At 41.2% G+C, this 23,358-nt stretch overlaps 1 protein-coding gene across 1 annotated transcript in view; it reads left to right on the plus strand.

Annotated features, from left to right (window-relative positions):
• LOC126335440 (protein FAN-like) overlaps nucleotides 1-23,358 on the plus strand; it is a 185,014-nt gene that overhangs the window by 125,643 nt on the left and 36,013 nt on the right. The window contains exon 17 of the mRNA XM_049998722.1: nucleotides 18,937-19,046. Coding sequence (XP_049854679.1) covers nucleotides 18,937-19,046 — 110 coding nt within the window. The remainder of the gene's footprint in view (nucleotides 1-18,936; nucleotides 19,047-23,358) is intronic.

A 23,358-nucleotide genomic window follows, 5' to 3' on the forward strand; every position in this document is an offset into this window, starting at 1 on the left:
GTTCATATACTCCACTGGTGTGTTCAAGTTCTGGGAGGGACATCAGTATTCCAGCTTGGGTGAAAGAATATTGGGTTTGTGGACTGAGGGAACCCAGTGGCTTCAAGCAGGGAATCCAGTGACTTCAAGTTGTGGGGCAAGCCCAGCTGTTTCTATGTTTCCATCTTGCTATGCGAAATTTATCTAAATAGTCAGTAATATAGATCTTAGAGAAGCAACTGCTTCTGCTATATTTATTTAAGGGGGATGAAAATGTGGTCTTGTGATTTACTAGAGGGACAGAGTCTGAAGGAAGTTAAGGTGTGAGATTCATTTAAACAGGAAGATTAAAAGGAGTAGTCTGGCAGAACAGTGAAACCTGTGTTGAAAATAAGTGAAAGATATTGAGTGAAAATCGTCCAAAATTATGCAACAGTGTGTCCACATTATTATGTGGAGGTAGCAGTCCTCTGTGAAGAGGTTGAAGAGGTACAGAACCTGATGAATGACAGCAACTCCTGGAATAAAATGATAATGGGGGGGGGGGGGAGTGTTTAATGTGAAAATAACACAAGTAGTGATTCTTTATTGAGAAACATGGGATGTAATATCAGAGATCAAATACAGTGAAAACAGCATGTTTGTCCCTAACACTTTATTCCAGCAGAAAGCAAAGAGAAAAGGACTTGGTAAAGACCAGTGGAACTCATAGTGAAATTGACTTTGTTTGATCATGTAATAAAGATATACAAATTATGGTGTTCCTAAACCATTTTGAAATTTCAGGTGATCATAAACTCAAAAGACACAGAATAAAAATACATATAAAGCTACAAAGAAGCAGAAGCACCAGGCAGGTTGTCATTAATGTAGATTATGAGATTTGTTTAATAACAAGGACTATTGTTTTGTTTATCAGGCCTACAGTTGGTCTGATGCATTTGACAATTTCTCTCGCATCATCTCTCCTCTTCATTTCACCATAACTGTATTATCCCACATCATTGATGCTCTACCTTATATATACTCACACGTAGGCGTACCATTGTGATTACTTCCCTTTAGCACCTATTCTACTACAGGTTTCAGCAATGACTTGTGTCACAATATGTACCCAACCATTCTTTTTCCTTGATTCATCAACTTCTTTATTAGGCCTTTTTCTCATCTATTCATCGGAGGTTCTTTTCATTTCTTATTCAATCGATCCTTCTATGTACATAAAGGCAGTGTTCTGACTGACTGATTCATCATCACCCAGCCAAAACCACTAAGGATAGTAACGAAAATTTGGAGAGGGTGTTGATCTTATGCTGTAGGCACCATTTAAGAAGGGAGTTATTGAAATAGGGGAAGAAATGTTTTTTGAAAGTATGTTGCTATTAAGGCAATTCTTAAGCACTACAAAAATTGGTATTTTGGTTTCTTCATCAGAAATTTTAAAAAATATATGTTTTTCAGCATTTTTTGAAGTTTAACCCCTGTGGGTGTGAAATAGTGAGTGAATACATTTTTAAAAATAAATCTTTAAAGAACTACTAAATATTTTTAAGCTACATCTAGTGACAACTGGCATTTCGCTTCTCATTTTCAAATAGAAAAATGCATGTTTTAATGTTTTTGGACATTCAACCCCAAATAGGAATGCATTTTTTATGGAAATATTTCATTATTAGAGCATTTTTAAAGCTGAATGTATTAAAATTTGAGTTTGGTTTCATGGTTAGAAACGGAAAAATACATGTTTCACTGTGTTTGGAAATTCATCCACTAAAGGGGATGAAACAAGCCCATCACCCAGCCCAAACTGCCAAGTATAGAAACTTGAAATTTGAAGAGGGTGTTGATTTTATACTGTAGGCATCATTTAAGAAAGGATTGTTCAGAATTCCACTACTAAGGGGATTCCGAAAATATGTCACTGTTAAGATAATTTTGAAGCTGCATTATCAAAGCTACATCTATCAAAACTGGTATTTGACTTTTCGGTTAAAAATTAATAAACACAGTTTCACTGTTTTAGAAAATGCAATCGTCAAAGGAATGAAATAGGGGATGAAAATTTTTAAGAAACTATTTCGTTGTTTTAAAAAAAAATAATAAAAAAAGCTGCCCCCTATGAAAATTGGTATTTCAGTTCTAAGTTAAATGTAAAGAAATATGTGTTAGGGAATGAAAGTTTCTATGGAAATATCGCCACAAGAATGCAAAAGGCATGGTTAACAAAAACCAGCTACCAGTATTGTTTTTTGATCAGAAGTACATTCAGAAAAAACCATGCCTTTATGGTCTTAATTAGATTAAAGAAAAACAAAACAAAAACAAAAAAATCTGTGCAGACCATACACTTTGCGTGATCAAAGCAGTAGGCACTAAACGAGTCTGATGTACAGCAATGTCCTGTAGCAAAAAATGCCAAAGTTTTTTTGTTCTTTTTCTGTCCTCTCCATTATCCATGTTTTCCACCTGAACATTTCATGAATTTTTTCTTAAGTCTTAAGATTTATATTGTTGGCTGTTAGCAACTGCAGCTTTTGATAGAAAACCTTTTGTGATGTGTAATTCTTACTACTATGTTTTTTGTGCATCTTCATTCTGTTCTACTTCCACGATAGCAAAATTTGTCCATCTCATTAATGATCTCTTGCCCGGTTTAACATTTAACAATCCTAAATATCTACATACTGGACTTGCTATTCCCTTAGTTTTCGTTTGAACAACTCCCACATGGAAATAGTCCTTTACTTCCCTCACCACCTATGTAATATACAAATCAAATATCAGCGGTAACAATGAGCAGTCCTGCCCTATTCATTTCATGATTTAGCCATCTTGTGTCATTCCATCAGAGTTGACTAGCCAGTTTGCTTCGTGTTGTATTCGCGACAGGAACGGTTGCGGGGTTACTGCTAACGAAAACGTGACAGGACCAAAGGGGTGTGGCCCACGAACAAACAAGACAGACGAACAGGAATGGAAGGACAAGCGGGGCAATAGACAACCAAGCAAGACACCAAGATCAACGACAAATTAATAAGCAACAGGGTCACAAGAGATAACATCACAAAATCAAAACAACGCCCACTCGTAAATAGCAACTAAGCACACGCTATGTAAATACGATGTCTGTAAGCAGATATGAGCCGACTCAACATGAATACTAGACTGCCTCGCTGACTGAGAGGCAGCCGCCTATATATACGACAGGGTATGTCGCTATTGACCACTGGGACCACATGCTCCACAGTGGCGCTCTCATGTTTGACTCGGGGCCAGGAGCGCTCGCAGCCACGGGTTGCGGCGCGACTGCTGCAGAGACCTCTAGTGGTCATCGAATTCCATGCCGTCTGAAGCGGATTTGAAACCCACGGCGCTCAGTACCAGATCCCTTCCCCCTTAAACTTGCGCGTAGTGGCGAAAACACCCTGGACAATGCCACAAGTTGGCAGATGGGAGAAGACCCAGGCTCATCAACTGCCGTTGTCGGGGAGGAAGGGAAGTCCGAGGTGTCCATGATGGCCAACACAGAGGCCAGGGCATCAGAGGGAGCCTCCGATCCACCTGGGGGCGGGGAGGGCTGGCAGCAGGCTCGTGGGCAGGCAGCAACCGGCAGCAGTGGTGGCAACTCGAGGACCACGTCTGTACCTGAAGGAGGTGGCGGTGGGAGTCCCACAGGGGTACGCGTGCAGAGCTGATTATGATGGCGGTGTTCCAACCTTTTCAACGTCTACACTGACGTCACACGCTGCCGATGGGTAGTAACGACCATGGCAGGCGTCCAGTCTGCCTTGCTCCTGTACATGTGGGGCCACGACGGGTGCGTAACGCTGAGATGGCTGGGAGAGGGTGCCGGCATCAGCAAATGGAGCAGAGTCCGCAGCTGTCGCCCATGGAGGAGCTCCACCGGACTATGTCCGTCAAGTGATGTGGTGTGATACTTGCTCAAGAACAGGGTGAGGGCCGTCGTGATTGGAGATGTTTCGACCACCTTTGTCAACTGTTGTTTAAAAGTTCAGACAAGCCTCTCTGCTGCGTCATTGGAGGAAGGATGGAAAGGCGGGCTATGGATGTGTTAGATACCACTGGCCTGACAGAAGTCATGGAAGACTATTTCAGCATCACGATCGGCCTCATCTTAATACAGCCATGAGGCGTAATAACACGAGACTTGGGGGCGCGCTGATGACAGAAAGCATGGGTCACATTTCAGTGGTGTCAGTGGAGTCTATCAGCAGGACGGGTTTCACTAGACATAGCCTGCACCTCAACAGGTATGGGAAGGGGAGGTTGGCAAAGCTTATAGGTGACAGCATAGGTGGGGTTGGTGGGATCGCTCATGGGAAAATACCTGCAGTAGTGGGTGTTAGAACTGCACCTTTTTTAGACTGAGGTCAGCTGATAGGTATTCCTGCTTAAGGGAAGTCTCTCTAACAAAGGAACCACTTTTGACAAAGCTTAGGTATCAGAGTAATGAGGGAATTAGTATATTTCATCAAAATATACAAGGTATTAGAGATAAAGTTGGTGAACTGCTTATAGATGTTGACTCTGAAATTATTGGTATATCTGAACACTTCTTAAATAAGGAGATAATTCAGAGGCTTCCTTTACCAGGATACAGGTTGGCTGGCAGCTTTTCGAGGAGTTCTTTGTGGTGTGGGGGAGTAGCCATGTATGTGAAAAACGGCATCCCATTTGAGTCAATTGATGTTTCAAAGTACTGCACTGAAAAGGTGTTTGAATGTTGTGCAGGTGTGGTTAAATTTAATGGAGCTTAACTTCTAACTGTTGTTATCTATCGATCCCCAGACTCTGATTTCACAACATTTTTGCTAAAGCTAGAGGAGGTTCTTGGTTCACTTTATAGGAAATACAAAAAGTTAGTTATATGTGGTGACTTCAACATTAATTGTATAAGTGATTGAGCAAGGAAGAGGATGCTGGTAGATCTCCTTAATTCATATAATCTTATACAAACTGTATTCTTTCCAATGAGAGTGCAACGGAACAGTAGAACAACCATAGACAACGTTTTTGTTCATTCCTCATTACTGGAAGGGCATTCTGTTAGCAAAAAGGTGAATGGCCTTCCAGATCATGATGCACAAATTTTAACTCTAAAAGATTTTTGTGCTGCAACACACATTAAATATAGTTATCAACTGTTTAGGAAAGCTGATCCAATTGCTGTAGAAACCTTTGTAAACCTTATCAAGGAACAAGAGTGGCAAGATGTTTATAGCGCTGATACAGTAGACGATAAATATAATGCTTTTCTCAAGGCTTTTCTCATGCTCTTTGAAAGTTGCTTTCCATTAAAACGTTCAAAACAGGGTACTAGCACAAACAGGCAGCCTGGGTGGCTGACTAGAGAGATAAGAATATCTTGTAGAACAAAGTGTCAATTATATCAAAACGTTAGAAACAGTCAAAATCTAAATGCAGCAGCCCATTACAAACAGTATTGTAAGGTGCTTAAAAATGTTATTAGGAAGGCAAAAAGTATGTGGTATGCAGATAGAATAGCTAAGTCTCAGGATAAAATAAAACCATATGGTCAGTCGTAAAGGAAGTGGCTAGTGTGCAGAGACAGGTTGTGAGGATATAGAATCAGTGCGTAGTGGGAATGTCCGTGTTACTGATAAGTCGCGTATATGTACAGTATTTAATGATCACTTTCTGAATATAGCAGGTGAACTAAATAGAAACCTAGTCCCAACAGGGAATAACATAGCGCTCTTAGAAAAAAAGTGTTCCAAGACTGTTACCTGAAATGCTCCTCCATGATACTGACAAGAGGGAGATTGAGTTAATAATTAAATCACTAAAGACCAAGAACTCTCATGGATATGACGGGGTATCTAGCAGAATACTGAAGTATTGTTCTGTGTATGTTAGCCCAGTGCTTAGCCATATCTGTAACTTTTCCTTTAGGAGTGGTCAGTTTCCTGACCGATTAAAGTACTCGGTAGTGAAGCCACTTTATAAAAAGGGAGATAGGGATAATGTTGACAATTTTAGACCTATTTCTGTGCCATCAGTGTTTGCTAAAGTTATCGAGAAGGTTGTATATACAAGGTTACTGCATTATTTAAATTCACATAATTTGCTGTCAAATGTACAGTTTGGTTTTGGAAATGGATTAACAACTGAAAATCCTATATTCTCTTTTCTCTGTGAGGTTATGGACGGATTAAATAAAAGGTTGTGAACGCTAGGTGTTTTCTTTGATTTAACAAAGGCTTTTGACTGTGTTGACCTCAAAATATTACAGCAGAAGTGGGACCATTATGGAGTAGGGGAGTAGCTTACAATTGGTTCGCCTCTTACTTTAAGAACAAAAGCAGAATGCGCAATATTGAGAGTGGTAGTGATGTTCAGTCGCAATGGGGCACTGTTAAGTGGGGAATTCCCCAAGGGTTGATGCTGGGGCCACTGCTGTTTCTTATTTATATAAATGATATGCCTTCTAGTATTACAGGTGATTCAAAAATATTTCTGTTTGCTGATGACACCAGCTTGATAGTGAAGGATCTTGTGTGTAATATTGAAACAGTATCAAATAATGTAGTTCAGGAAATAAGTTCGTGGCTTGTGGAAAATAATTTGATGCTAAATTACAGTAAGATTCAGTTTTTACAGTTTCTAACTCACAATTCAACAAGAACCGATATTTTGATCAGACAGAAAGGGCATATTATAAGCGAGATGGAACAGTTCAAGTTCCTAGGCATTCGGATAGATAGTAAGCTGTTGTGGAAAGCCCATGTCCAGGATCTTGTTCAGAGCTAAATGCTGCTTTATTTACCATTAGAACAGTATCTGAAATAAGTGACACTTCAACACGAAAAGTAGTCTACTTTGCATATTTTCATACGCTTATGTCATATGGTATTATTTTTTGGGGTAATTCTTCTGATTAAAAAAGGGTATTTTTGGCTCAAAAATGGGCTGTTCGAGTTATATGTGGTGAATGTTCGAGAACCTCTTGTCGACCTCTAGTCAATAGCCTGGGAATTCAGACATTGCCCTCACAGTATATATTTTCCTTAGTGGCATTTTTTTGTTAGCAATATTAGCCTATTCCCAAGAGTTAGAAGCTTTCACTCAGTTAATACTAGGCAGAAATCAATCTGCATGGGGAATGCACTTCCTTGACTCTTGTGCAGAAAGGAGTGCAATATTCTGCTGCATCCATTTTCAATAAGCTACCACAAGAACTCAAAGATCTTAACAGTAGCCCATACTCTTTTAAGTCTAAACTGAAGAGTTTCCTCATGTCTCACTCCTTCTATTCTGTCGAGGAGCTTCTGGAAGAGCTAAAAAATTAAGCAAATTCCAGTGTTACATTGTTGATTTTCTTTATTTAAACTTATGACTTGTCACCTGAATATGTTTTTTTTTTAATATTTGATTTTATCTGTTTCTAATGTCGTGTTATAATTTCATGTATTGACTCGTTGCATGACCATGGAGACTTCTCCTTAATTTGGTCCCACAGAACAATAAATAAATAAATAAAATGAATTGGGGGCCATTATCAGAGACCAATGTATGAGGCAGACTCATTGCATCTGTTGACAAACAGTCCCTCTCAAAATATACCAAAGGTCTTACTGAGGCCTTCGTAGACTGTAATTACCCTTCTAACCTAGTACAGAAGCAGATCTCCTGTACCTTGTCTCTCTAGTCCCCTAGCACTTTCAACACTCCCACCATCTGGCAACAAAGGAGCACTTCCCCTGCGACTCAGTACCACCGAGGTCTGGTGGAACTGAATAACATTCTCCACCATGATTTTGAATACCTCTTGCTGTGCTCTGAAATGAGGAATATCCTACCCATTACCCTTCCCACCCCTACCTCAGTGGTATTCTGTTGCACACTGAACATATGCAGTATCCTTGTCTATCCCTTCTCCATCCATGCTTTCAACCCCTTGCCTCATGGCTCATATCCCTGAAATAGACCTAGATGCAAGACCTGTTAGATACGTCCTCCCACAACCATCTACTTACTCCAATTTGGCCAGAGGCATCTCCTATGTCATTAAATGTAGAATTCCCTGTGTAAGCAGTTATAAGAGTGACAAACTTAACTCCAACCACTGTGCTGCTTTCAATGCGGGCATGACAACCAACAAGCTGTCGGCCTGCATGAAATGCCACCTACAAATTGTGACCAAGAAAACAGCTGTATGACACAGCTGCTGAACATGCTCCCTTTCACAATGTGTTTCACTTCCGTGTCACATTCACAGCCTGTGCTGTCTGGATTTTTCCTACTAACACCAGCTTTTCTGAATTGCGTAGGTGGGAACTTGCCCTGCAATATATCCTACATTCCTGTAACTCTCCTGGCCTCACCCTTCACTGGTCCCTGTCCTTCAGCTGTCTATCCCCCTCCCCTACTCCCACTCCAGCACTACACAGTCTTCTATTCCACCAGCACACCCACTCATCTTTTTCCCCTTCTCTACTTCTCCACTCCACTTCCCACCCCCCTCCCCCTCCCCTACCTCACCCACCTCACCCTTCTCAAATGTTCTGACTGTACCCAGCAGCACTACCCTGTCCCTGCATACTCCGACAAGCAGCACCACACCTTCTTCCACCCCTATCCTGCTATCTCTGTCTCTCCCTCCCCATTGCAGCCCCCTTCTTATCCCCACAACCCCCACCAGTTTGTTTTCCCCATAAAGTGCTGTGGCGTTCCACAGTCTGGTCTCAGTGGCCAGAGACAGTAATCAGGTATGTGTGATTTGTGCTTGTGTGAATGTGTAAGTGTTTTTTTTTTTTAATTCAGAAGGTCTTTTGACTAAAAGCTTAAATGTATAGCATTCTTTTCGTTATGTGTGTCTGTGACTCAGTGTCTTCTCTGTATTGTGAGTAGCAACTTATCCTTTTCATTCTATTGTTGTTATTCCATCATGTTTCCATTGTTTGATTTTAAATTTCTTTAAGTATATGTAGTTCAAAAGATGAATTAGTAAAAGATATAATTAATCAAGTAAATTTTGCCATTCCTCTTTGCCTCCGTAACTGAGTTGTCAGTATATTTAACTGCTATGTAAAGGACCTTAATTCAGTTCCTGTTACTGCCAGGGGCCTTTTTATTAGTGGAAAGACTGGAACAGGGAGCATTCAGCCTCAAGAGGTCAGTTGAGGAGCTACTGGAAAGCAAAGTAGTGGTTCCATGTTTCAGAAAGTTGAAAGTAGCTAGGATAGAAGTCTTGTCTATTACCACCACATCCAAATGGCTTCCAAAGGCAGAGGATGGCATTATGGCTGATCTTCTTCACACAGTTCTTGAAACTTGATGGTGAATTTAGTTAATGATGTTCCAAAAGTAATACAACATTAGATGTATAAGGCCATTCGAGGTATAATGAAATAGGTGTCAGATGTTTTACTAAAATTGGTTAGGGCTGGAGGAAAAGCTACACCAAAGAAACTAACAAAGTTATTGTCAGAATGTTTGTGAAAGCAGTCAAATTTTCCAAAACTTTTTAACAGTTCTCTAATTATTCTCTTACACAAGAAGGAGCAAGGGATGGGGTGGGAAGGGCAATGTAGACATGTCAACCTCAGGTTTAGCATATAGCAGATATTAGCTAAATTACCAGCAGAATGTCACATGCTGTTGACAGTGTTCCTTTTACCTATATGGCAGAGCCAACAGGAGGTGTGATGACCTAAAGTCCCTCATCATGAGTCTTCGCACCGATGTCCTAATTAAATTCCTAAACTCCTGCATTGTTTCATGAAGTGAGGTCATGCAATATTGTTGATACCATCCTTATCAATAACATCATAATAATCATACCTATCATCCTTAGGATGAGGACGTTAAACTTGGCACTCACCTTGATGCTATTTGAGAGCGAATAGGCTATGTGCCAGCACCAGTTTTCAACTTCTTCCTTCTCTCATCATCTCCGACACACACACACACACACACACACACACACACACACCACTCAGGTACCCACACGACTGTCATGCTTCACCAAAAAAAAGTGTGTGTGGACACAAAGGAAAGAAAAAACATTTCCAATTGGTGAAAATAATTTATGGATTAATGTAAGATTTATAGTTTTTGAGAGAACTTACGACCCAAGTGTAACAAAATATGTACTTCACAACCATTAGTATTAGGAGGGCTGACATTAGCAAACTACCTACAAGTACTGCAACCAGTGAAGTTTTTCTTCATTGTTTTCAGTTTTACTTCTTAAGCTACTTCACAGGGTGGTTTGTTTGGATCTGATTTTCAGAGATTGTTGAGGCAGAGGCCACATATGGCAGTCATAAGTTGTGTCTGAGTGATTGTGTAAACGTGTGTATGCTCTCAATTTCTGACAAAGGCTATGGCCAAAAATTTAGTTGTGAGAGTTTGATTGCCTTTTCTGTGTGACTGTTTGCACCTCAGCAATAAACTTTATGGTGAGTTGATACCTATCCTCATTGGTACTGATTCTCAGAGTATTTGCACAAGTTATCTGTTGCATTGATTGATAACTGCAGCCTCATTTCATCAACATGGCGTCTGTGACACGTGAATAGCTGGCCACGCTTGTGGACTTCCACGATGGGCGAAAACCACAAGCCATTTCTGCAGGTATCTCTAACAGATTGGGCCTGCCGATCTGAAGCCTATCATTTCCCACTAATATGCAAACCTTACCATCAGATCTAGTCTCGCCAATCTTCTGCAGGCTGGGTCTATTTGTGTGTGGGATAATGTGGCGGATTTTAAAGGCTTATCCAAGAACCCAGGACTGTGGTGGTCCTCAGCAGGCCAGAGGCCATGGGCAATGGATTGCAGGAACTGCAACTGTCCCACCACAAGTACATTGTACAGTGTGGCATTTTATAGACATTTCATTTCTTCTAGTACATTTTGTTATTTTGAAAATAATTTATATATTAGAAAGTATGGACAATAAGAAGAAAAAAATTGTGGCGTTTGGTGGCTGTTTGTACACTAGTAGTCACATATTTCTCAAAAGAATAATCACATAATACTTCTAAAATCATAGACATCACACAGTGACTAATAACCAACGATAATGAACATAGTAGAACCAAAATTTTATTGGTGGTCACCTATAGTGATGGTTTACACAACTTTTCCCTGCCTTATACACTTATTTCAAGAGGCTTGCTTTCTTCTGAGGTTACTTCTGAAATCAGTGAACGTATTTTAAATCTGTCTTGTGACTTCAAGGATATGCATATTTTTGTCACCAAATGTGTTTTATTTTATTGGAAAAAAATAACAATGATGGTCTTAATAAAACACACATACCATTTGACTTGATTGCTTTCTCCATCTAAAAACAGTTCATTGAAAAACATGTTGATGTTAGTACTTATGATTTCTGGTCACATGGAGAAGAAATGCAGAAGTCTTTACATTTTTTGTCAACTTATGTCTTACTTAACTTTGAGCTGTCAAAATTTATCAAGGAAAAATGCTAAAACTTGTCTGGAAACCAGGGAATTTCACTTGGTGATACTTGTGGCAATACTGCTTCAGTACGGTGTCTTTATAGGTCAGTAGTGCATTATACTTATCGTACAACTGCATTATGCTTAAAAATTACTATAGAAAGTATGTATAATTAAATAAAAAAGATCAACGTGAAGAAAACATTGTAAATACAAAATCAATTTAAACTAAACTTACAAATGAAAATAAACAAACAACTATACAATAACATTTTTATCTGTATGACTTGTATTCAGTCGAAGCCCCAAACACATCATAAACATATATTTAGTACAAAAAATAAAGAAAAATGGACACAAATTTCTATAGCAATAACAAGAAAATTACATTTTTTCTCAATGTGACATCTTTGGTAGCCAAAGCAACCATCTTTGTCAAAACACTTTGCACACACATACTGAACACTTCCAGCACATGAACCACTACGAATTTCTTGCACTGCACACACAGATTTTTAGTTTTGTTCGAACTTTTGCATCATCCTGTCTGGCTGGTCTTTCACACGGGTATTTCACATGTCTCAGTGGTCGCAGTGAATGTATGAACAGATGCTTTCCGTGATTGTATGTACAGTGGAGAAAAGAAACATTCATCGGCCAACTTTTTCTCCTGTTGTCTCTCTGTGCTCTGTGCTCAACTGAACAACATCCAATCCCAGGAGCGGAAAGACTTACCTTAGGGGGGCAAAAAGGATAGGTATACGCGCGCGTGCGCGCGCATACGCACACACGCGCACACGCGCGCGCACACACACACACACACACACACACACACACACACACACATTCATCCGCACATACACAGACACAAGCAAAATGTCTGCTTTGTGTCTGAGTATGTGTGTGTGTGTGTGTGTGTGTGTGTGTGTGTGTGTGTGTGTGTGTGTGTGTACCTATCCTTTTTTCCCCCTAAGGTAAGTCTTTCTGCTCCCGGGATTGGAATGACTCCTTACCCTCTCCCTTAAAACCCACATCCTTTCATCTTTCCCTCTCCTTCCCTCTTTCCTGATGAAGCAACCGCCGGTTGCGAAAGCTCGAATTTTGTGTGTATGTTTGTGTTTGTTTGTGTGTCTGTCGACCTGCCAGCACTTTTGTTTGGTAAGTCACATCATCTTTGTTTTTAGATATAAATTATTTAACAGTTACATTGCAGACCCATATACATTCCCTGATACACTTAAACATGGAATAACTTATCTGAAACGTAAAGATCAAGCAGACACAGTAAACCCCAGCTAAATATCGCCCCATAACATGCCTACCAACAATATACAAAATATTAACTTCAATCATTACACAGAAATTAATGACACACACAACCCAGAACAAAATTATAAATGAAGAACATAAAGGCTGTTGCAAAGGAGCACAAGGATGTAAAGAGCAACTGATAATAGACGCAGAGGTGACATATCAAGCTAAAACTAAACAAATTAATGATGATGTAAATAAAATAGAAAGAAACTTCCACATGGGAAAAATATATTAAAAACAAAGATTCCAAGACTTACCAAGAGGGAAAGCGCCGGTAGATAGGCACAATAAATAAAACACACACACACACACAGAATTTCTAGCTTTCGCAACCGACGGTTGCTTCTTCAGGAAAGAGGGAAGGAGAGGGAAAGATGAAAGGATGTGGGTTTTAAGGGAGAGGGTAATTCCAATCCTGGGAGCGGAAAGGCTTCCCTTAGGGGGAAAAAAGGACAGGTGTACACTCGTGCGCACACACACACACACACATATCCATCCGCACATACAAAGACACAAGCAGACATTTGTAAAGGCCTTTACAAATGTCTGCTTGTGTCTTTGTATGTGCAGATGGATATGTGTGTGTGTGTGTGTGTGTGTGTGTGTGTGTGTGTGTGTGTGTGTGTGTGAGTGGGCTCAGGAGGGAATTGTTGACGTTCAGAACATCATGAAAAGGGTGGATGGGAACCTGGTGAAATCTGACTCCTTCATTCTTACTTTCAGTACCCTCAAACTCCCAGAACACGTCAAGGCAGGATTTCTTCGACTAAACGTCCGGTCCTATGTCCCAAACCCAATGCGCTGTTTTAAGTGCCAGCGTTTTGGGCATACAACTCTAGGGTGTAAGGGAGAAGTGATGTGTGGCAACTGTAGTAAGGCTGCCCATGACGGAATTGAATGTTCGTCGCCTGTCAGATGTATAAACTTTTCTGAAAGCCACCCTGTTTGGAGTAGGAACTGTAGAATCTTCCTAGAGGAACGTAAAATACAAGAAATAAAAACAACTAAGCATATCCCCTACAGTGAAGCCAAAAAGATCTTTAAGGCCATGCAGCCCCCCACATTTGTTACGTCTTTTGCTTCCATTGTTCAGAAGCCGCCTCTGAAAGTCGATGCATCTACACAGACGGAGGTTGTTAGTGTTGGCACGAACACGTGCACATGTCAGTGCACTTGCAAGGCAGCACCTGTATCAGAGCCTGTAGCCCCTCCTAGAACAGCAGAGAAAGGTACAGTAGCTAACATTGAAGAGCCCCAGGCATCTCCGATTGCTGAGGCTGTTCCAAAGCCCAGCATGGTCATAAACACCCCAGCTCCGGTTCCAGCAAAGCCATCTAAACAAAGGAAAGCACATTGAAGCAGCACCAACAGATTAAATCGACTGGTAAACCCTCGGATCATGTTAATGTGGTCCCATTAGACGCTTCATCAGACTCTTCCCCAGAGCTGATGGAGTCTGAGAATATGGGGCAATCATCTCGCCCCAAGACTGAGCCTCCACCCGCTGCAGTCTCCCCACCTCGGCAGAAAGAGAGGCAGAAAATACAACCACCGTGATGGCTCCCATACTACAATGGAACCTGCAAGGGTTCAGGACACATGTGGAGGAACTACGTCTATTGATTCAGGATAGACCTATGTGTGTATGTCTGCAAGAGACAAATTTCAGTGAAACATACACCCCAGAACTACGTGGTTATGTCCTCCACAAAAAGGACGACCTGAGTGGACAGAGAGCTCGAGGAGGAGTAGGTATCTTCATCAACACCTACTACCACTCCTCGCCTCTCTCCCTCACGACGGATTTACAGGCAGTTGCAATATTAGTACATGTGCGCCATATGCTAACAGTATGTTCGCTTTACCTGCCCCCACATGATGTGCTTCATGAAGAGGCTCTCAGTGATCTTCTTACACAGCTCCCCCACCCCTTCATCCTCTGTGGTGATTTTAATGCACACAATATGCTTTGGGGCTCTGTGAGTACTTGCCCCAGGGGTAGAGCAATTGAGAGGCTTCTTCTGTCTACCAGTGCCATTTGTTAAGTACAGGTCAAAGCACGCATTTTTGCATTGCAACTGGGTCATTCTCTGCCATTGATCTATCGCTTTGCTCTCCAGCCATCGCCCACACTGCTGCATGGGAAGTGGTTGATGACTTACACGGCAGCGGTCACTTCCCCATCCGGATTCACCTGCCACATGCAGTGGAACCGGAAAGGAAACCGCCTCGATGGGTGCTCGGTAGAGCCAACTGGGCACTGTATAGTCAACTCGCCCAGTTTGAACATCGGGTCAGTGACCAGGAATGGGTGGATCATATTACTGACATGATCCACCGCGCCAGTGAAGTGTCCATCCCACAGTCCACGGGACAACCGAAGCGGCAGCCTGTCCCTTGGTGGAGCGACGAATGCCGCTGTGCAATCAGGGCTAGGCGGGCAGCTCTGCGTAGGTTCAAATGACGACCAACTGTAGAGAACCTTGCAGCTTTTCGGGTGGCGATGGCAAAGTGTCGTCGGATTATACGAGAGAACAAGAAGAGGTCGTGGCAGCAGTTCCTTAACACTATTAATCGTTCTACACGAAGTTCCATTGTATGGGAGACCATCAAGAGAATTTCTGGGAGAGGAGCGAGGTGCCCTACGGCTGCTATAATGTGGAATGGTACTCTCCACACGACCCCAAAAGATATTGCCCAGTCTATGGCGGCTCATTTTGCAGCTATTACTGCAACCGCCAGTCAGAATCCAGCTTTCCAGCCCCACAGAGTGGCTGCTGAGAGGAGCAGTTTTGACTTCCGCTCACCCAATACAGAAGAGTACAACTGCCCGTTTTTCATGTGGGAACTGGATTCTGCATTGTGTGGGGCTCGTGATACATCCCCTGGTCAGGATAGAATCCACTTAGCATGCTGCGGCACCTCACAGGGAGAAATAAAGAAATCCTCCTCCGACTTCTAAATCTAGTTTAGATGTCGGTCACTTCTCTGACTCGTGGCCTGAAGCAATTTTAATTCCTCTTTTAAAACCTGTGAAAGACTGCACGTGCCCGGGTAGTTACCGTAGTGTTGCCCTCACTAGCTGCATGGGAAAGACCTTGGAGCGGATGGTCAACTGCCGCCTTGTCTGGATATTAGAATCCAGACAACTCCCTAGTTGCTTTCAGTGTGGGTTCAGGAGGTATCGCTCCACCTTTGATAACCTGGCCCTCCCGGAGGCGGCCATACAACAGGCTTTCCTGCGCCAGTATCACCTGTTGGGAATATATTTTGACATTGAAAAGGCATACGACACTACTTGGAGGCATCTTATCATCAGGCAACTCCACGAATGGGGTTTTCATGGATGTCTTCCGAATTTTATTCGGTCCTTCCTGTCGCCACATTATTTTCGGTACCGAGTCGGAGACGTACTGCCTAGTTGCTTTGAATAAGAGAACGGTGTCCCTCAAGATAGTGTTTTAAGTGTGACGGTCTTTGCTATTGCTGTTAATAGTATTATGTCTGTTGTGAAAAGTCCTGTGCAGTGTTCCTTGTTTGTGGACGATTTCTCTGTATTTTGCTCTTCTTCAAGCCTTGCAACGATGACTCGTCAGTTGCAACTAACTCTCTGACATTTGGATGACTGGGCACAGAAGAGTGGTTTTCAGTTTTCAACTGATAAGTCGGTGTGTGTTCTTTTTAACCGTTCTCGTTTCATTTTCGACTTGCCTTAGTTGAGGATGAGGGACACCGTTCTGAATTTTAAAGACACGGTGAAGTTTCTGGGCCTCACTTTTGATTCTAAGCTTATGTGGCTGCCACACATTAAGGAACTGAAAAAAACGATCTCTTAAGGTGCTGTCTATTTTTAAATGTCTTAGTCACCTCACATGGGGAGCAGACAGGACTTGTCTGCTCCGGTTTTACAGAGCCTTCGTGCGATCCTGGCTTGATTATGGATGCACGGTGTATGGGTCTGCAAGACCCACTTATTTGAAGCTGTTGGATGTGGTGCACCATGAGGGGATTCGGCTGGCCACTGGGGCGTTCAGAACGAGCCCCATACCGAGCCTGTGTGCAGAGGCAGGTGAACCGCCACTTCACCTCTGGCGGCGTCTACTAATGGTGCGCCAGGCCTGTCAAACATTATCCACACCATACACGCCTGCATACCACACTGTTGCTCAGCCTCCACTGGAAAGGCTTTTTCGCAACTGGCAACGAGCAACAAGGCCCTATGGGATTCGTGCAAAGGATTGCATTTTAGAGATGGGTGTGACCGGTTTTAATTTTTCATGTCGAGGTTGGAGCAGATACCCACCTTGGCTCCTCTAGAGGCCCAGACTGATTTTAGATTTGGCAAATTTTAAGAAAGACAGTACATCAGATTTTACTTTCAAATCTTTATTTTTTAACATTTTAGATAGGCATCATGATTTTACAGTAGTATACACTGATGGAACCCAACAGGGGGATTTTCTTGGCTGCTCAGTAGTGTTCCCCGAACATGTCATCAGGATTCGCCTTCCCCAGGAATACACTGTTTTTTCCGCAGAACTTCACGCGATCCTGAAGGCATTGGACAAGATACAGTGTACTCAGGGCAAAAACTTTCTAATTTTCTCTGACTCAATGAGCGCATTACAGTCACTGCAGAACCTGTACCCAGCGGAGAAGTTGGAACAGCTGATTTACGACCAACTGTACATCCTCCAACGACAGGGCAAGCAAGTGTCCTTTTGCTGGGTGCCAGGGCGTGTGGGCATACAGGAAAATGAACAAGCTGATAGAGCTGCCAAGGACGCCTGCAGATTACCGGAGGTGACACAATGTTCTATTCCTTTGCAAGGTATTGTTTCTGTGCTGCGGCGGAAGTATATGCAATTGTGGGAGGAGGAATGGCTGGCGGCGAGGGAAAATAAGCTGCGATTGGTGAAGCCCACCATCCAGCCGTGGTGTTCCTCCTGCCGGTCACCTAGGCGTGACGAAGTGACCCTTACACCTCTTCGCATAGGGCACTGTCCTCTTACGGATGCCTTCTTATTACGGTGAGAGGAACCCCCGCTGTGTGATGCCTGTGGCGTATGAATCACTGTACGCCACATTTTAGTTGAGTGTGATTTATATCGTTCTGTCAGGGCGGAAGTTAATATTAGTGGGGATCTGCCCTCGATTCTAGCCGATGATGAGGCAAGTGTCAAGAAAGTCTTAAGGTACTGTGATGTTTCTGGGCTTCAGCCAAAAATTTTAGGTTGGAATTTTTAGTGTGTTGCCGAGTGGCTTACCACTCCTTTTTATACTTGTAATAGGCCAGTTCCAAACATGTGCTATGTGTTTCATTTTAACCCTTTTACCTACGTTCTCTTGCAGTTATCCTCTTTATGTGCTGCTTTCCACTTTGCAACTGCTGACGTGCAAACTGCCTATGTAGCCTTTCACCTTTAATTTTAATCCTATTTTATCACTTGCTGCATTTTAGTGACACTCGTCTGTTGTTGTTTCTGTTCGGGCGCTAAAGACTACACTGTTGAGTGCCCATATCCATCCATCCTTTAGCAGTCGGAGATGATAGTGGCCACGTTTGTATGTGTTTTTGTGTGTTTTGTCGACATCTGATGGAGGACTTAGTCCGATAGCTGAATTATATCTACAATTCTTTATTCAGTTGCCTGTCTGACACTCAGTGACCTCTTTAAGTGGTGAGTAGCAGTCTATCCTTTTCATATTGTTGATATTCCATCCAAGATTTTTTATTATTTTATTTCATCTAGTTTTGTTCTCAGTTGAAAGCAATATGCCACCTGCCACACCGTGCGAGCAGTGAGTCAAAATATCATATGGTGATCACAGTCTACATAAGGGGATATTTGTTCCCACACAACACCAGAGACAGCAGTAGCATTGTACTTGTAGTGTATTCTAAGTTAAAGCAACCTACACTTGATATAGTTTTCTTGTTGAAATTGTAAAATTATGTTCCTTTTTTTTTTTGCAGAATAGTAACACTGATTCACTCAAAGATTATTCTTATTTGTGTTGCCTCATATTTTGAATGATCCGCTCTAAACTTATCAAGGAAACAGAGAGTGCTGAAGATTTTGTAACAAGACCATAGTGTGGCCTTCACTTTATTTGTGCAATATCTCTGGTTGTTTTTTTTGTTAAGCAATAGTACTGAAGCTAATGAGTGAACAAATTTAATTTGCAGGTGTCTAGCCTGGGATGGGATGACACTCATTCTTGGAGGAAGTCTTGGAAGTCTGTATATATGGGACTTAGTACAAGTTACACTACTTAAACAAATTGATGCACATGCAGGTTTGTAATTTATTGGTTTTGTTCCATTTCACAGAACACAGAACAGTATGACATTTCTTCACATTTTGCTCTTTAATTTATGTAATTATTATACTAATGGCCAACATGTCTTTATTGTGAGACTGTAGAGGACATTGCCATGTGAAATATATTCACGAAATTTAACTAAGCACTATTTTCCAATAATTAAGTAACATTGATAGTTATACATTGTAGATTGAAAGGAGGATTATCATATTACATAATTCTCTCATAACATCGATATTTTTTCTCAAGAGACATATAGGATATATTAAAACATGTAATGACTTAAAAATGTAAGAAAGCCTATTATCAAAGCTCTTGCTACTTATTTTGTAGCCAATTAAAGATGTTTGTTAGTAGGGATTTCTGTAGATTTAAAAAATAAAATGGAATTCATGCTTTGAAATCAGATGTGATAAATTAACAAGAATGATGAAACAGTTTATATGTGAAAGGCAATACTTCTCACAATCCAAACTAGCTTTATTAAGTTGTTCATTGTTGAAATGAATAACCTTTATCCTGTGCCAAATCTGACATTTTCCAGGTTTTATTATTTGATTAATTGCAATAATAGTATTATTATTATTATTATTATTATTATTATTATTATTTTCGATTATTCCCATTTAAGAGAGTGTTTGAGCTTGAATTTTTTTATGATGATTGTTTATGTTTTTTCTGAGCCCAATTTTCTTCATGTGTTCACTGTGTTGTTTCTTTTGCTCTGCTGTCCATTTGCATCCTGGTCTCTTCTGTGTTGTGGTGTCAAATTAATGTTTTTTGATGATGTTCCTGAATTCAGTTCTATTTTCTGCATCGTTTACTGTTATGTGTGCTTGTCTGAGGTCCTCTTCAACTTCTTTTATCCATTTTGTTTTTCCCCTTCCTGAGTTGATGACTTTAAGAATTTGCTTTGAAATTTTGTTTTCATTCATCCTGTGGATATGTCCGTAGAACTGCAATCCTCTTTTTCTTATTGTATCTGTAATCTTGTCTGTGTATTTATATAATTCTGATGTTGGTCTCTTCTTCCAGATTCCTTGCTCTTGTATCGGGCCAAAAATTTTCCTGAGAATTTTCCTTTCTTGTTTCTCTATTTCTTTGATTTTAGTTTGCCAACCTATTTGTGTTGTTTCAGATGCATACAGTGCCTCCGGAAGTACGACAGCGTTGAAGTGCCTCAATTTTGCGTTAATGGATATGGACTTTTTGTTATAATAGTTCCACATGAGTTTATATGCTTTCCGTAGTTTTTTTATTCTTTCTTCATTGATCTTAAAGTACTTAAAATGTGGTACTTGTACGATTTTCCCATGGGTTGTCACAATAGGCAATTTGTCTTGTGGCACTCTTTCTATGTACTGGGTTTTCTCATATGAGATTTGCAGGCCAGTTCTTTGTGCAATTTTGTGTAACTTCTCTATGGCGTTAGTGGCTTCTTTTCTATTATTTGTGAGGATTGCAAGGTCATCCGCAAAAGCTAAACACTTCACATTGATTCTATTATCTTTTCGGATGCCAATTTGGATTTCTTTGACTCCTTTTTCCCATGTCCTGATAATTTTTTCAAGAATGATATTAAAGAGTAATGTTGCAAGTCCGTCACCCTGTCGCACTCCAGTTTGGATTTCAAATGGTTCTGAGATATCCCCCATAAATTTAACCTTGGAGACTGTGTCAGTTAATGTTTCCCGAATGATTGCTCTTGTCTTTCTGTCAATGCTGAACTCTTCCAGCATCTTGCAGAGTGCTAATCTGTCTATTGAGTCATAGGCCTTTTTAAAATCTACAAAAGTATCCACTGTGTTTCTCATCTGGAGAGTCATTTTCAGATTCCAGATCTGCTCTATGCACGATCGTCCCTTGCGAAAACCTGCCTGGTATTCTCCTATTTGTGGGTCAGCTTGTTCTTCTAATCTATTCATGAGAACTTTTGATAGGATTTTATATGTGACCGGTATGAGTGAGATACCCCTGTAATTATTTGGTTCAGTTTTGTCCCCTTTTTTGTGGAGTGGATGGATGAGAGCGCATTTCCATTCAGAAGGGATCTGTTTTGTTTCCCAAATGTTTAATATGATTTTGTGAATTTTTCCTGTTAATCTTTAATCATTTAGTTTCCATAGTTCTGCATTAATTCCATCTTCTCCTGGGGCTCTATTGTTTTTGAGTGCCTTGATAATTTCTACTATTTCATTGATGGTTGGCGGTTTAGCATCAGGATTTGGTGTAGACGTCTCGTAGTGAATATCCTGTGTAGGTCTTTCGCAGTTGAGAAGTTTGTTGAAATAGTCTGCGAGGATTTGGCAGTTATTCTTCATGTTAGCTTCTAGTGAACCATCCGGTTTCTTGAAACAAAGATTGGGTAGCTGGTATCCTGAAATATGTTCTTTAAACATCTTATAAAAATTCCTGGTGTTGTTCTTCTTAAAGTCCTGTTCTATCTCATCTAGTCACCATTTGTCATAATTTCTTTATTCCCCTCCCAATAGTTTTCGATGTTTATTTTTGGATTACTAGAAATTGTTGCCATTTTTCTGATGTTTTGCGACTATTGAAGTTTTTCCAGGCATTGGTCCTTTATTCTATTGCTTGGACACACATTATATTCCACCACCTGTGTTTTCTCATTCTCAGGGGTTGACCCAATTTCATCGTGGATTTGAGGACGTCCACAAGTTCTGTCCAGTTTGTGGTGTTTGTCTGACTAATTTCCTGTAAGATGTTTTCTCAGCACTTTGTTTAGTTTTGGCATTTTTCTATTGGGTTGTAATCTGGTCTTTATCTGAAGAAGATGGTGGTCTGAGTCAAGAAATTCTCTTCTTGTTTTCACATTGGCCACATGGTCTATCTGGAATTCACCCAACATTGTGTTGGGCGACTTCCAAGTATACAGTTTCTTATTGTTTTCTTGTTTTTTTTTTTTTTTAAATTTTGTTGACATAATTATGAGGCCGAAATTCTCGCAAAAGCTTATCAATCTTTCCCCATTCTTGTTAGTTCTCTTGTGGGCAGTATCGATTCCGGTGATTTTCCTGTATTTTTTCTCTTTACCTAATTGTGCATTAGAGTCGCCTAACAAGATTATTACATGGTGTTTGGCAATTTTGTTTGTCGTCTCTTCAAGGTCATTCCAGAAGTCATCCACTTTCTGGCGGTTCTTCTTGTTATAGTTATTTGTGGGTGCATGTGCGTTGATCAAGGTATATGCTTTGTTGGCCGATTGGATGGAGAGCGTTGATATACGTTCTGAGGCAGACTGGAAGTCAATGACAGAGTCACTGATAGATTTGTGTGGACTGCAAATGCTGTGCCAAACTGTTTTAGCCCTTTCTTATTAGTTTTAACTGCTTGTTTTCCTTTGTAGATCGCCGGCCGCGGTGGTCTAGCGGTTCTAGGCGCTCAGTCAGGAACCGCGTGACTGCTACGGTCGCAGGTTCGAATCCTGCCTCGGGCATGGGTGTGTGTGATGTCCTTAGGTTAGTTAGGTTTAAGTAGTTCTAAGTTCTAGGGGACTGATGACCAGAGTAGTTAAGTCCCATAGTGCTCAGAGCCATTTGAACCTTTGTAGATCCTGTAGTTGTCTGTATCAAAATGGTTTTCGTCCATAAATCGTGTTTCCTGGATTGCAAGGATTTTGATATGGAATTTTTGCAGCACATCTGTAAGTTGTTTGATCTTGCCCAGTTTGAAAAGAGTATTAGTATTAAGTGTACCGCTGAAGTGTCTTTATTTTGTGTGTAATAATTTGGACGTCGTCTGGTTCTCAACCTTAGGCGTAACATGGTGCTCCTGGTCCCCCAGAATCCGATGACCAGGTAAAGCAAGCCTTGTGACTGGTGCCCGGGGTAGTGGATTCATTCCTTGTGTTATCATCATGTTTGGTTTTCAAGTTGAAAACTAACTTGGTGGTGGTCCTTCTGAGGAAAGATCATGAGGAATACGACTTGATTGTTGAGATCAGGAAGGTTGCTGCAGCCGCACCATCTAGGCGAACAGATGCTGACCCCTAACCGCTGGATACCAGACAGACGTTAGTGGATTTCGGTTGATAGTTTTGGTCCACCCCGGGTGGAGGGATTTGCCATGATGATGTTGCAACGCTGTGGCTGTAGTATTACTCATCCACAATATCACTGCACCTGCGAGTAAGGGCACTTCAGCTGGCTGAACGTGATTGGGCATGTAATCGGGATTGATACTGGGGGCACAACTGACCTGAAAGTGTTGCGATGAGTTTTCCTTACCTTTATACTTGTTTACTGTAACGTTACCACGTGTATTC

This window comes from Schistocerca gregaria, chromosome 2, assembly GCF_023897955.1.
Source record: "Schistocerca gregaria isolate iqSchGreg1 chromosome 2, iqSchGreg1.2, whole genome shotgun sequence".
Classification (NCBI taxonomy): domain Eukaryota; kingdom Metazoa; phylum Arthropoda; class Insecta; order Orthoptera; family Acrididae; genus Schistocerca; species Schistocerca gregaria.